The sequence below is a fragment of the Halyomorpha halys genome, unplaced genomic scaffold (genome assembly GCF_000696795.3).
Source record: "Halyomorpha halys isolate HHAL.00 unplaced genomic scaffold, Hhal_1.1 Scaffold689.1, whole genome shotgun sequence".
In the NCBI taxonomy this organism is placed as follows: domain Eukaryota; kingdom Metazoa; phylum Arthropoda; class Insecta; order Hemiptera; family Pentatomidae; genus Halyomorpha; species Halyomorpha halys.
This window is the reverse complement of record NW_027113663.1, coordinates 659,559-675,821: the sequence shown is the minus strand read 5'-3', so window position 1 is coordinate 675,821 and position 16,263 is coordinate 659,559. Positions and strand designations below refer to the sequence as shown.

Sequence of the window (16,263 nt, the reverse complement as noted above, 5' to 3'; positions counted from 1 at the left end):
ATGTAAGGATATAAACTGCACGAAGTAATGAAGTTAACACTGGTTAGCAAATTCAAGATAAAATCTTGAAAGGAATTTGGAGGTGGAATTTTGACACCACATCTTTTTCACAAGAAGTAATGGAGAAAAAGGAAAAGTGGGAAAATTTCAAGAATGTTTACATTTAGAAAGTGCTTCAGACCTCATTACAAGAACTTTTAAGGATTTTCATTCACAGTGAGTTCAGATTAGATTATTATCATTAATAATTATTATATTAAGTGCTTTCAGCTACAGCAAAATTATAATATAAACTTAATCCTAGAAAACAAATTGTAGCATAAAAACAATTTTTTCAATGTAAGTGCTAAATTATTATTACTTTTGGTTTTACCAATTATGCATGCTGAAATGACCATATTATGCTTCACTGAGATTTAAGAGAAGGAGATAAACTATACTTATGTTTAATGGAGAGACAGTAGAAGATAGTAGTTAAAGTGTATTGAAAAATAAAACACATTATAAGTTTATAAGCTCTGAGGAAGTTCTTCTCCTAAGTCCATGCAAGATAAAAGGCTAACTGGGTCCTCCCAAATTACTGTGTCTCACATATCTTAACAGGACACAGAGGGTTTTGCGGTAATCTGCAGTCTTCAGAAAAAGCATCGACCCCTGGTGCCCCACCTGCAAAGTCCCTGAAACAGTGGAATATGTGGTACTGGGTTTCATCGCCATGGAAGGACACTGAGCCAGTAGTTGAGAAAGGCAGATCTTCATCCTCACACAGTCAAACTTTCTCCTTCGGATGGAGAAGAAGAAATATTCCTTCTTCAGGGAGTTCATCTATAGATGGAAGGAGGTGATGGGGCAGATTTTACATTGGGAAGGGCTTGGCCACCCAGCAACAGTGAGCCACCAGGAGAGGAAGATAAAATAGGAGAAGCTGACTGAAACTAGGAGGGGTGGACCAGGCTAGCTTACTTAGGGAGGCACCAAGAGGTGCAGGCCAGGAGGTGTGGATCTATCGAACGGATCTAGTTGACAAAGTGCAGTACCATCAATAAGCACTGGGCTGGGCCACAGTTAAAATTTAAAACATAGCTACTTTTTCACAAAATAAACAGGACCATCCCCAAAAATCCTGTATAACACAAACAAATAAATTGTTGATTACTGGTAGCAGTGGCATATTCAAGCCTAGCATACTACCTCACTGCAGCCACACCCTATATGCTCGAAATGGCTAGAAAGTAGTTAAGAAAATGTAAGGTAATGTACTCTCTTAGTATATAACAAGATTTCAACATCAGTAGCAGTACACCTTCATTAATACTTGATTCGATGACACAAGATGAATGAATATACTTATGTTTAGTTTTACAGATATTTTTGAAGTATTATTTTTTTTTTTTTCTTCAGCATTAAGTACCTGTGCATGTTCATTACTTGGCCGGGTGTGCAATAGCCACATTGGGTACCATTGAAAGTGTAAATAGCCTTCTGTTCCTTGCTGTAGCCCATCTGATTGTTCCCAATCCCTTCAATAGTTGTAATCTTTGCTCCTTGGCAAGACAAAATAGGCACCAAACACTGAATAATAGAAAATAAATTATGTATTTAAAAATGCACAGGTTTTTGAAAGTAATATATTTACATATGTATAGTAAAAAAAATTAATTTATTGGTTATTTGATTTTATTGCAGTGTGTAACAAGAATAACAAATTTACTGAGTTGACACCATAACTTCTTTCTCGGCCTGTTGCAGGGTTTGTTGTAGTCATGGTTACTATACAAGCTCCACATCCTCCCTCTTTGCACATGTATTTGGTTCCTTTAAGGTTGGCATATTCTCGGATGTAGGTGTTTAGAGAGGTGTCAGCATTCACATCAGAGCCAGCTGATTTAAATAAAATGATAGTTTAATAAAGAGCCTTAAGAAATTGACATTTATTAATTTTCATAATAGTAGAGACAAAAAATTAATAAAAAAAAAGGTCAATTGAACAGTAAAACTATATTATTATAAATTTTAACAGGTTATAGAATTTAAGATCTAAAAATTGATTTAGCTCAAAAGAAAAGATATGAATAATGCCTGTGACTTAGAATCTTTTCATAAATGGTATATATTTTTTTACTGGAGTGTGAATTACATTTTATTTCTACACTGACAAACTGAACTTCACCTCTTTAACATTTGAAGACTCTTAAGATTTTGTATTCTACTCCCTAATTTGTAAACTAAAGTTTCATGAAGAGATGATTTTTTTCTTTTATCCTAATTATAATATACGGCATATTATAATGTTGAAAAAAAAAATTGAAATATTTAACTCCTATTTGTTTAATGAACCCAAACTATTAATTAATTACCAATTCAAAATAAAAAAAAAGAATATTAAACAGTTTAATTAGACTTCTAAGATGTGATGAATTAAGAATGTAGTTTAATTGAAAACAATGTATAACATATAAATGGGAATATTTGTAATCAGAAAGAGATTAGATCTCCCATAGATATATCATTTTATTACCCAAAAGAAGTTTTAATAATCATTTTGTAAGTTATTGTTGTTTTGGAGGCTGTTTTTAACCAAGGAAATTGAGGCATCATCTTAGTAACCTCGAGTTTGCAGTATGGTGCATGAAATGAAAACTTGGCACTCCCACCATGGTTAGAATAGGTTGGTTGCTTGTAGGATAACCGCCCCTTCTCTCCCATTTATCAGAATTGACAAGGTAGTGAGAAAAAAAAAAAGAAGTATTGTTTTGATAATAAACAGGGACATAATTTAATTTATTAATTAAAAATAAGTTCTAGTGGTCATCTAAATGACATTTACAACTACTTTTATTAATGCTTTAAATTATATATTTTTTTGGATTGAAGAATGATTTTTTCTTCTTTTGAACAGAGTTTTGGGAGTTAATTATTGTGAAATAATGTCTAGGAGTTATCTTTAATTTTCAGAGTATATTTAATATTTTAGAAGTTATATTATTTAACTGTTTATTAGTTATTATTATATATTATTAACTATTTATTACTACAGTTTGGTAATAATAAAGGTTAGACCAATTATATCTGTTATGATAATTGTTCAGAAAACCAAAAGTAAATAGATAAATAATAAATTATTAATTAGGAGTGAATTAATAATTGTTTTGTCATAATTCATTAAAAAAATTCAGTTTAGTAATTTTGAGTTATTGAATCAAATAATATTAGTCATTTTAAATTTCTTTACTAAAAACGTTTTATTGGAAGGAAAATTTATAAGAATAAATAAATGATTTTAAAGTTTTAATTGAAATAATATTTTTCTTATATATAATAACGTAACCAAGAAATCAAACCTAACTTTTTTCTAAATAACTAGTATTATAGCTAATAATGTTAGTCTGAAGTGCTCAGTAAGAAACAGAAAAATATTGCATTTGAAAGATCACTGTTATTATTAGTTATTCAAACCAGATGTACTTACCTGTGTATACTTTTCCATTAATAGTAAATGTGACTGATGTATCCCTATAAAAAAAACAGAAAATGTTAACCTTTACATAAACAAACTATTATTATTCTGTTGTAGGAAGGAGTTCCCTGCCTAAGAACAAACTACTCAGTGTGAGGTGATCTATTTCCCATTTCTCTTGAGTTCAGTTTATGAAATGGTTGGGACATGTCCTGAGAATAGATGAAGTGAGGACAGTGAGAAGGCTTTATCACGGAAAGTCAGATATAATTATGTCTTGATAAGACCGGAGGCAAGATGGATGGGTAATGTAAAAGAGGATCTAAGAAAAAATTGAATATCCATCAGGTGCACAGCCAACAGAGATGACTGGGTTAAGGCAAAGAGCGAGTCAAGGACTGCTATATAGGTCTGTTGCACCCATAAAGAATGAATATTATTCTCTATCACTTTCACAGAGGAATAGTAGTATTAATTTTAAATTATACATAACATTTTAAAAATAAGCTTACTAAGTAAAAACTTCTTATATGAATTAAGAAGATGGCTTCTACTCCAAACAGTATTGTTCAATGATGATAATCTTGTTTGACAAAAAATGATGTAACTTTTTTTTAAGTATTAGTTTCTAATTAATACAATTTTATTGAGAATTAAGATATCTACCCCAGGTTGCATATTTTACATTATTTTGACTTAAAGTAGGTAAGAAAAAAATCTTTTATTTCTTAAGATTATTAATGTGAACAAAATAAGAAATGTATTCTTGTTAGAGTTGTTTATTAGTTCACTTAAATAATGGCAATTTTATTTAAATTTATTAGGGAAAGTTATATTCTCATGTGTTGATGATGTGTTTGTGTGTATGAATGTAATTTTTAATCATGAATTGCAAACTATATCCATTATTAATGGTACAGAAATTTAAGTTTGGTAGCCACCTGATGGTAGTCCTCTTAAATGAATTTGGCAGGTATATGAGAAGGAAATTCAATTCTTAACCGACAGGAGCTGATAACAACTAGTGCAAATCATACTTCCTTTAACCGACAATTTATTTTAATTTAAAAAATAAAAATGTCTTAAACATTTTAAAGAAGCGAAAATAATCCAGATTTTTTTCAAATTAAAAGTAAATATAACGGCATAATAATATGTTAATTTGGTAAAGAAATATAAAACTATTCAAGATGTTCAATCCACATAATAATTTTCATTCTCTGCGAATAGAAAGATCCTTACCCTTGCTCTAACCAGTCCATGATGCTAGGAGCTTCTGCTTCAGAGACGACTGAGTCTAGTAAGAAGTAGGAGGGATAGTAGACTATCTCCTAACTAGATTATACAATCCACTTAAAACAGACTTTTCCTCATACAGTGATTATATTATTTTTAGAAATAAATAAATGCAGCTGCCAAGTTTGTGTACTGAATCTTAAAAAGTTAAAAATATTTGGCCCATTGTAGTAGATGGATGGACTACTCACTGATATCTTCTTAAATTTAAAATTTTGGTAAACAGAATATTAAAAATAAATTAATATATAAGTCTGCCAGTATAGTTTCTATACTATTTCTATCTTCTTTTTTTCTGTTTTATACCCTTGTACAAAAATTATATTTTTTTTTAATTTCCATTTTGTGGGAATTATTTTTTTTTTTTTTGTTTAGTTCTATTGTACTAAATACGATTTACATGGTAGCCTATACACAACATGACAACCATCTCTCAATTATTTCGTTTCTACCTTTTCAACTCTAAAGGTTTGAATTACCTTTGGCATATACTTCCTTTTAAAATCATGGGCTCCTGTTTACCTCATGGGCATTGATGACCTCAGGGTTTTACACCCTAAAGCCCCAGCCAACAACAACCATCTCATTAATATTTCCACACTTTGACTATTGTTGCACGATTTACGGGATCTCGAAGCAAGATTAAAATGGTTGATTACTTGTTTTATACCTTTCATTTTCCAGGTCTAAGGGGACAGCTCCGTCATCCGATTTTACGAAGAGTTGAGATAGCTTTACTTCTCCTCCTTAAGTTGTAAATATTTCTTTGTTACCATCCACTAACAAGTTATCTAGTCCCAGCACCTATCGTGCATTCGGTCTCCAATTTAAATACTTGCACACCTGTTCAAGATCTTCAGACTTATACGTAACTTCATATCGAACTGCAGTGAAACATTGAGTTTTTTTATAACCTTGCCGCTTCCTTCAACCCATTATTCAGTTCTCTCACTCTATCACCCGGGCAGGAAGGGTCCCACCAACTCTGTTAACATCGCCCTCTAACCTTTCTATCCATCTCTTCTCTCTCTTTCCCAAACCCGACCGTTTTTTTTTTTTTTCATTTAATTTTGTTTCATCATCATGTGGAGGCCGAGATGTACTAACAAGGGGACCGAACTGGTAATCAGTTCAACAAAAGCTAAATATTCATTCCTCCTAGGACCACTGGCAGAATTAGGTAATACGTCCCAAAATTTTGTAGCATAGATTTGTCTCTAAAAGATATGCTTAGAGGGATCTGAAAAAAACGCAGTCTGTGGTAGGTCTCAGAAAATGAATTTTGTTTTCTCTCTAATTTATTATTAATATATTATAATATTTTATAATTTCATTTTTCATTTTTAAAATTTTGTATTATACTTAAAGGCCTTTAGTCGATACCTGTAATATTATTCGAAAGGGACAAGTCCCAAAATAAATAAAGGATGTTATTATTATTATATTTCAAGGGTATTGGTTTGTCTTTTGAGAATTAAATATATAATAAAAGGCGTTGTAGGCTATTCTACAAGTATGGCTGTTAACATAGCTCGAAAGATCAACCATCTGAATGCGAATGATTTTATTTTTCTGTTAATATATTCCTTGGGACTCACATTTCCATCTCTCTTTGAATCATTATTGTCTAGTCATAAAATCCATAACGCCCTTTTTGTCACTCCTTAGCATTATCACTTAGCTGAAACTCAGACGTTACATGTCAATAGAGTACTTGCGTAAGTGAAAGTAGTTTATGTAATTTGTTAAAATTTAATACCATGACATGCTGATACAAATTTAATTATGCTAATTAATTATCAAATTCATTCATAGTTCATGTATATTTTCATTACTGATAAAAATTTGAAATGGTTAATTATTCAAAGAAGAAAAATTAATGGTATTTTACAGGAAGCCATTTTAAAAATTCGGCATTCAAGTCCTGTTATACTATTTTAATGAGGATAAAACCTAACTGATATTAAATAGCATTTAATCGTGCCTTGATGTGCCGAGTTTAATAAAAAAACGTTAGAGCCGTTTTCGAGAAAAGCAGAAAAATCGATTATATAAAGTGGACTATCAGTTCGAAAAAATTACTGTGACTTTCCCGACATATGTCCGCTTTAAATATGTAATTCCAGTTGGGAGCGTTTTTGAGCTAGACTGTTCTCACACAGACCATTTTGCGAAACTTGATCGTTTGGACACAGAGAACCTTAAAAAGTGCGTTTCCTACGAAAACACGAAGTCCAAATATTTCACGATCGCAATATTTTCCTCTTATACATAATACCACATATAGGTAAGTGAAAGAAAAACACGAATATATACAAGATTTTAATACCAATTTTAATGTTTTTATATATATATGTATGTTACAATATATTAGATTATAATTATGAGAGATAGTTGACCGTGGATGATAAATGAGGAGAAGATGGTTGGGGGTGCGGTCAATGAAACACAAATAAGTATGACTAACTTATTTTAATGTGCCGACGTTTCGGCTAGAGTTTCTAGCCTTCTTCAGGGCTAAAAACAAAACAAGATAACAACCATAAGATAATAACTACAGTAAGTATAGAAATATAAAAAAATAAAAAAGAAAATATAAACAAAATAATTTTACACAAACAATGAATAGTTTTACAAGATAGAATTAATAAAATTAAGTGATGAGAGAAGCGGGAAATAAAATGTAGACATAGGTAATTGAAAAAGTGGGTACAATAACTTATTACACATTATATAACTTTTATTTTATTTTATTTAATTTGCTTAATTAAGTTATTGTACCCACTTTTTCAATTACCTATGTCTACATTTTATTTCCCGCTTCTCTCATCACTTAATTTTATTAATTCTATCTTGTAAAACTATTCATTGTTTGTGTAAAATTATTTTGTTTATATTTTATTTTTTTATATTTCTATACTTACTGTAGTTATTATCTTATGGTTGTTATCTTGTTTTGTTTTTAGCCCTGAAGAAGGCTAGAAACTCTAGCCGAAACGTCGGCACATTAAAATAAGTTAGTCATACTTATTTGTGTTTCATTGACCGCACCCCCAACCATCTTCTCCTCATATTAGATTATATGTTGATTCATCATTATGAAGTAATTTTCCTATGCATTTATTTGCAATACCAATCCTTCCTTGTTTATTTGAATAAGTAATGAGTTAAATTGTGACTAGGTTTTATGATTGGATGTATTGTTTTTGGTTTCAGAAAAGATAACGTGAATAAACAGATGGATATTTGGTTCTGAGTAAGTACTATGCATCTTTAATTACTGAACAAGTAGTCTAATTTTCCCAGCTGTTTCCTGAATATTGGTTTTAAACAAGTAATGACTAATTGAGCGACTAACTGCGCATGATGGTATTAATGAACTTTTAACGTAACATTTATGAAGCTTTAACAATAATTTAACTATTAACCTCTGCATTAGGTAGGTGTGGCCGGGCGGGCACCTTACTTTGTTTTATTCTTCAGGCCTCCAGTGAAGAATAAAAAAAAAATTAGAACTGAGTTAAAAGTTTTTTATCTTACATATGTTAAATTTAAAAAAATCTATCTCATGTATTTGGATCAGTATAGCATCCTTCCTGTTTTAACTCTTTTTTTCTGTATCGTCTTATTTTATTTGATGAAAATTGAATTTCCTGGAATAGTCCTTTTTCTGAATATTCTTTTTGGATAGGTAATTCATGTCAAGGACAATACTTTAAAATGTATTTACAGGATGAGCCATCATTGAAATACCGGTAGAAGCATAAAGGAGTTGATGGGATAGAATAAATTGGATAATGGACCCATTTTACACTAGTCCCATACTTTCCTCTAAATTTGGGGCAAATTAAGTGAGTTGATCTAGAAATTTAGCCGTGCCGAAGAAAATACATTGCGGAATTTGATAGCATTTGTATAGAAACATCTTAATGCAACAACCACCAAAAACAACCAACCTTCACAATTTCTGAAAAGTTCATAAAAATCGGACCAACGGTTCAGTCCCGAAACGTAAATTTTATCACAGAGCGACAGACAGGAACGAAAAATAAGTATTATCTATATTAATAGTTTTTTTTTTATATCGCGAAAAAACTCAAGGCTCTATTTATATATAATCAGTCCCAGAGCATATGCAAAATATCGACATCTCATGAAAACTTTAATAGCTCATTTTTGAATCTTTATTGCATTGCTAATAAAGAAATGAGAGTCTGAGAGTCTGCCAGTCAGATCAAAATAGCGGCTGTTTCATTCGTTAAAAAAATTTTCTTTCGGGGCTACATTTCTTAAAAACTACTTACAGTACTAGAGGAATAGAACATTATTTAAAGCAGGGTAAATTTGCCAAACTCTGAGCCCTAAAAGAGCTATTTACCTTCAACAGTTCCCGAGATACACATTTTTAGAAAGCAACATTTCATAAAAACTGTACTAAAAAATCGATAGAGATTTTATTTTGAGAATCTCTATCTCAGGAATCATAAGACAAATTAAAGCTAGTTTAATATGCTATAAATTAGTCCATGGTGTTTATATTCATAGGAGTGGCAGTTTTCATGATATTTGCCAAAATTAATTCACAAAATGTTGATTTATAATTGTTCGGGCAAAACTTTTGGTTTTATGAATACCGAATCTCCGGAACCATTAGACATACAGATGTCTGTCATCGCGCCAATTAAAGCTAGTTTAAAGTATTTTTTAATGATATTTGCATATGAATATGATTTTTTTTTAACGTTTTGAAACAACCGCCATTTTTGCAGGTAGCATGTTATTTTGAAAATTTGGTCTGACTGGTAGACTCTCATTTCTTTATTGGGAATGCAATAAAGATTTTAAAAAGTGCTATTAAAGTTTTCATCAGATAATCTCGATTTTTTTTTCTCGAGCTTTCGGACTAAATAATGTTATAAAGCAACGCTGTCCCTTGGATTTATTATTGCGAAATAAAAATTCTTGAACGAAATATCGATTTAGTTTATAAAATAAAATTTCGTAAAAATTTTGGTTAGTTCCTAATTACATATGCGGGTTCAATATTAATGAATACGACTTATGAAACACGGAAAAGTTTATCAATTTCATTATTTAACATATACTAAAGTTAATTGCTCTTGAAAGTGAATTTCAGCCTTTCTTGAAATAATATCTATTATTAATCTAATAACTATCACTGTAATAGTACACAAAACAACGGTACACATGTTCACAAAAAAGCTTCAGCCAACAGGAAATGTCTCCAATTTAGCTCAATTCAACAATGCCATGTATTGTTACCAATTTATATTTTTAATGTTGAAATTCGATAATGCATATGTTATACCTCCCAATGAGTCCTGGAAGTTTTTTTTACCGAGTGAGAGTGACATCTAGACACTAATTATGAAAAAATTTGATGCTTGAAAACGCTAATATTGAACATATTGTTAGTAGACGCAAATAAATCTATTTCCATAAATAGTCATCATTTTTTTTGCCGAAGAGGGTTCAAATTTACTTTATATTAAAAACACTGCAATTCCTAAATAATTAATGCTATTTTATACTTACCTGAATATGGAATATATAGTCAGGAGAGGTATTGAGATCGTGAAAAATTTCGAATTCTATTTTTCAATGAAAATAAACGCTTTGAGGTTCTCTGAGTCCAAATCATTTTTTTCTGTTTTAACATTTATAATTTGAAATAATTGATTGTGTTATTTTGAAGATTGGATGTTGAAAACAACCCGTTAGATGTTATATTTCAGGTAATATCCCATATTCTATCATTTATACAGAATGCTAGAGATTAGCATAGGTGAGATCTCCACTGAAAAGGATCCGTTGTGGTTTATTTTGTATTTCTTTTGAGCGGGCGTAGCTATTGGAAGTTGACAACAGTGGGATAATTAAAGCAGTAATAATTATTGTAAAAGAAAGTATTTTGAATTTCCCGCCGGCGGAGCTTGTTTTCTTCACAAGCACTTTGTATAGGATATATGCACACAGCCTCTGTAATTAGTGTTAAAACCAGTACTAAGTGAAATTGGCGGTTTAATGCACAGGCTTTAATTTAATTAGATTTTCCCTCCAACAATTTTGTTTCTTATTGGCAGTTTTACACGATTGTTAAGTGTTAACCTTATTCAGTAGTAGTCAAATATTTTTCTCATAAAGCAAATCAATCACTTTTTAGACATTCAGAGTACAATATGAAAGAAAAATAATGAATTTTTCTTAAACAAACTAGAATGATACTTGTGATTGTGCGAATTGTTTTACCTTGCTATGTCTAAATAATTTAAATAATAGCCTCTATGAACATTTATTTTCTCATATTTTAATACATTTCAATTTTTTTTTTTCTGGGTTAAAATAAGGTTGAAAAAAAATTCACAATGATCTTTCCTTTATACAGGTGTAAAACTCTATTTATGAGTAAAAATTATGTACATTAAAGTCATAACAGAGTTTGCAATAAATTAATAACATTATATTACATTATTAACATTGCAGTTTAGACCTACTCATTAAAATTAAAACGAGATTGATCATTGTATACAAAGAGTATTTTACAGTAATGTACAAAATAAATATAGAATATTACAATTTAATTTATTCTATTTACATTTTTCCGGGAAAAAGTGAAACTATTGGAAATGAAGTATGTAGTGGAAGACACACTAAGGATTGTAAGTAATATACTTATTAACTTTATACTTGTAATATTGTAAAATAGAAGTGGGTGTTTAAGTAATGAATACATTTCTAATAAATTATAAATAAAGTTGTCTAGAAATAAATAATCTATAATACATCTAATTTGGTACATAAAATTATAAAAAAAGTTAATTCATAACATAAGTTTTAAATTATATACAAATGAACATTATTCCCATGACAGTTGAAAGCATTCGTAGTGATATCATGATTTCATATTTGTTATAAGTTATAAACTATATCTAATGAAAATTTTACATATTTTTTAAATTTTAGTGGTATAGACTAGGAATACAAGTGTGATTAAAACAAAGCTATAATTACGACACTAATAGACTATTGCTTTGAATTTTTCAATTTCTCTTTCTTCAAAAAATAGCAATACTAATACAGTCTGATGAGGTTACATACTTCGTTTATGGAACATGTTAGTAATTCCTTTTTTAGTTAAACTTGTTTCACTCTGCTTCGGCTGCCGAATTGTCTCTCTTCGTTTAATCTTCCAGTCAGGCCTTCCGTGTCTCCTCCTCCACCATCTTAAATGAGAATTTTAATTAGTTTTATACTAGAATATGTTAAGAATTTTCTAAACTTATTTTTGATGTCTGCAGTAATAAATTTATTAAAATATTAGCATTATTTGACAATTAGTTTAAAAATTATAATTTTAGTCAATTAAAAGGAATAAAATTTGATTAATAAAACAAGATAATTTAATTTTATAAAATTTGGCTTTAACATTGTTATTAAGTTTTGAATTTAAAACTAAATAGGTACATAACATAATTTTAATAACCTGAAATTCTCAGAAAATAAAATATTTACTCATTTGTTTAGAAACAGATATCCATCATTCTACTGATGGACCAATAAATGATCTTAGAAATTACTACATTACTTTACAATTACTTGCTACTACAAACTGATCCACTCTATTTAAATAACTTTATGTAATGTAACTTTGTAATCCATGCAGTTTATTTTGAATCAAGAGAAATAAGTTAGTACTAAAGAAAAAGTATTAATCATGCACTAAATGTCTAAAAACTCAACATGCTGGTTCAAAAATCATTCAATTTTTTTTTTAATTCTACTTCAAAATTTTAATATGAAAGTGTTTAGTAAATAGAAAAAGTAAAGTAGTGGAATACTGCAGAATAATTACTAGGTACTTGTATGTTTTCAAATTTCAAACAATTATTTTACTCAAGCCACAACACTACTTATTAAGTGATCTAGTCTCATCTCTCTTGTCTCTCTTACCTATTCATAAATTTGTTTCTGAACTTTTTTCTCCTTGGTTGCTTGAGAAGGTGGGGGTAGTTGTGCAAGTAAAAGCCGTGAACTAAAGCGAAAGCATGACATAAGCTGAGGTTAAGAAAGCATGGATACATTTTTTAGAGCATTGAATTTACATTAGTATTAAACATTGTAGGCCCATTACCAAGGTGTATGGGGTGCTGAAAGTTTGTGCAGTTTAAGATAACCTGGTGTTCACAAAATAGGTGATATAATTGTAGGAATTAAATCATTGAGTGGAAGAAGTAGTAACTATTCATTATATACTAACTTATGACTAGTTATTGGTAATAGCTTAAGACTATAGTTCCTTATATGATTACTGAAGTCAGTGTCAGAGCCAGAGGGGAACGTAAGAATATTATAAGAACAGTAATTTAATTAAAGTTTCAATGAATGTTAAATTTAAAACAAACTATTGCATATGACGTTTTAAAGTTAAAAGATTCCTGCTGCCCTATCAAGACAGATATAATTATTTACCACAACTGAGTTAGATGTTACCCTACAAATGATTTTCCAAGTTTTTTATGTCTAATTTTTCTTGAAAAATGTTTTTTAAAAATATAGGTACATAGTATGATCTTTGCTTGGTAGAATGTTATTATACAGGCTGTTTCAGCACCAACTTATGATAAACAAATGTACCAATATAAATTTATTTTTACTTGAAATTATATATATTTTTAATTCTATACAGAATTGAATCCATCTTAACAGTAATTATAAAAAAAAAAAAAAAAAGATATCACTTAAGAACTGGTAATTTACTACTAGTGAATCTTTATAACTCAAGTGAAGTAAATAGTACAAGAGGCTGTAACAAGTTTTTTTAATAAAACAAGATTTTCTCATGATTCATGAACCTATCAAGTCAGTTCCTCAAGTGATATTTGCATTTTAATTGGCTTATATTAATTTGTCAAAGATCAAGAACTTACTAAAGTCAGGTACATTATGATACTTCCTCCTTTTTAGAGGTTTTGGGGGCGGCGAAAATGCACCTTGGTTCCCTTGCGCAGCTGAACCAACAGTGCAATCCCCAGTGCCCTTGCAGCTTTTAAGGTGCTCCAGCTGGTCATGAAGGTAAGATTTTTCTTCATTAGTTAGTATATTTACTCGATTCCATTGTTCAAAGGGATCTGAAAAATTTTAAAACATTATTATTATTTGTGATTAGAAAAACAAAACAAACTGTTTCTATTAATTATATTTGATTATTTAGAACATTGAAAAGGGTGATAATCATGCTAATATGACTTTTCTTTCTACATTAACATGTACTTGGACATACAAAAGTATATTCATAGTGTATGCATGATCTAATTTAATTAGCATTTCTTTAGATTTATATTTCTATTTATTACAAGATTCAATAAATATATGTTCAAGTGTAGCAAGTGTTTTTTTCGAATTAGCAATTAGTTATATTATAGCTGATGTAGTTTGTTGATATCTTACCTACTCTAAGGTTGTAATAAGTAATCAACCCAGTGATGAACTCACAGTATAAGAAGTTATGAGTTGCATTGATTGTCCTCAAACATGAGTAAGTGTTGTTATTTGCATTCATGCAAAAACAGAATGGTCCCTCTAAAAAATAAATAAATAAGAATTGAAGTATGAATTTTCTCTTTGTGTCTTTAAATACAGTCTTTAGCATATAATTTTGAAGTTTTCTCATATCATTAAAAGAAGGATCAGTATTTAATTTTTTATTTTTATTCTTATAAAGAATAAAATACTTTTTTTGACTGAATAGTAATAATAGCTCTGATATGGTAAAAATAAGCTCCATAATATTTCCTCATAAACTTTATTCTATTGTTATTAAGTTCATTAGTAACGATAGCTTAAGTATTTTTTTAATAATAGTTACCAGTCCAAAATGGAGGCGTTTTCCAGTGTTCATTGTCGTGATTGAAGCAGTTCATTTTTTCAGAGAGGCATTCACTCTCCAATTTGGCTTTTCTGCGTAATTTCCGTTCTTTTTTACGCACCCTTTCTTCCTTTACTTTCCGCCTTGCCTCTTTTGCTGCTTCCTTTTCTTCTTTATAAGGTGGCCTAAAAGTGATTGATTATTTCATTTAATATTTGAATCGATTTCATTGATAAGTATCCTTGTTAAACTTTCTTAAGGCTGTTAATATTCTTTTTAAAATATGTATGACAGTAAGATAACTTTTTATTTTTGATCTTATAACAATGTTTAGCTATCATTTCAAAGGTAAATATTGCCAGTTTTGCATAATTGGATAATCAATATCAAAGAAAATGTTACATTCATTTTTAGAGTATTCATACTTACAAATCAGGCTCACAGAAGCAAGTATCCCTTGGAAGTGATTGTCTATGATGGAAACTAGGGTATCTCATTATGGGGTCATTTCTTCCAAAATCAGAAGGATCATTTGAAGATAACTAAAAACAAATAAAAATTGTTATAGACCTATTTGAAATTAATATTTTAATTTAAATAATATTGTTGATGGACTAAAAATAACAATATAAATGAATTACATACGCCTCTGTTTAAAGGCCTCATGTGAATGTTATGGCGACCTTGATCTTTTGCATCAACTATGTAAGGATAATATTCATCAAGGAATCCAACTGTATGATGGTGTCGGTGCCTGTTTCTTGCACGGCTTGTAAAGAAATCATCTTTCTCAGTTTTATTATGTCCTAAATAGCTTGTCGATGAGCTTACTACTGGTCTCTCTAATTCAAACCCTTCATTTGAGCTTTGCCCTGATGAAGTTCTGCTTTCACTATGATTTTCATTTTCTTCGCTTAAAGCGGGAGACTGAGGATCATGTATTGAACTCTTGTCATAGTCATCATCTTCTATGCTATGATCGTAAGCATGGTGGGGCCTTTTCTCTTTTAAATGACGTCTGATCTCCTATAAAAAATTATATTAGATTATAAGACACCTATAAATGGATTTTGTTGAAAAAAGTGGTTTTCCAGTTGTTTTTTAACTACTGGTTTCTTGTCATTATTTAACATGCAAAATGTAATCATATCAATTAATTCTTTATATCTACTGAAATTAAATTTGATTAATGAAATATGTCAGGTTTATATAAAATTCATATGAATTTAAGATATTAATGAAAATAAGATCATTTTGTATATTATATTGACCACAACATAAATATTAACTGATCCAGGAGGAAATTAAACCCACACCAATCTGAACTAGGGACTCTTGAAACGAGGTGCTTATCTATTGTGGTCTCTCAGGATTAGGAGCAACCCTCAATATTTGTGAGGTTGATGGGGTTATTATTCCATTATTCCAATTAGACCCAGGAATAAATTCAACCAGAATCCTTCACCTTCTCAAACTCAATCAACACTGGAACCTACAGTTTAACTCATGTTGGGTTACAATCTTAGAGCATCATGGATTATATTTAGATTATTGGAGGTTGTTAATTTTTTGATGAAATACTAAAATTTTGAATTTCTCTCTCTCTCTCTCTCTCTCTCTCTAT

At 29.9% G+C, this 16,263-nt stretch overlaps 2 protein-coding genes across 5 annotated transcripts in view; both read right to left on the bottom strand.

The window, feature by feature from the left end:
• Nucleotides 1–4,815, bottom strand: part of LOC106685394 (xanthine dehydrogenase/oxidase) — a 39,947-nt gene extending 35,132 nt beyond the window's left edge. Inside the window, exons 1-4 of the mRNA XM_014428027.3 lie at nt 4,700–4,815; nt 3,470–3,513; nt 1,712–1,881; nt 1,412–1,572 (exon numbers count right to left, since the gene is read on the bottom strand). Of these exons, the coding sequence (XP_014283513.1) occupies nt 1,412–1,572; nt 1,712–1,881; nt 3,470–3,513; nt 4,700–4,719 (395 nt within the window). The 5' untranslated portion in view covers nt 4,720–4,815. The remainder of the gene's footprint in view (nt 1–1,411; nt 1,573–1,711; nt 1,882–3,469; nt 3,514–4,699) is intronic.
• Nucleotides 4,816–11,143: 6,328 nt separating this feature from the next.
• Nucleotides 11,144–16,263, bottom strand: part of LOC106685400 (Extracellular sulfatase Sulf1) — a gene marked incomplete in the record, with an annotated part of 308,543 nt that continues 303,423 nt past the window's right edge. For 2 of the 4 annotated variants that reach the window (XM_067051057.1, XM_067051056.1), the window contains 7 exon segments: nt 11,144–11,997; nt 12,725–12,806; nt 13,702–13,902; nt 14,222–14,353; nt 14,640–14,824; nt 15,069–15,181; nt 15,285–15,665. In XM_067051057.1, the coding sequence (XP_066907158.1) occupies nt 11,865–11,997; nt 12,725–12,806; nt 13,702–13,902; nt 14,222–14,353; nt 14,640–14,824; nt 15,069–15,181; nt 15,285–15,665 (1,227 nt within the window). 4 annotated transcript variants of the gene reach the window in all.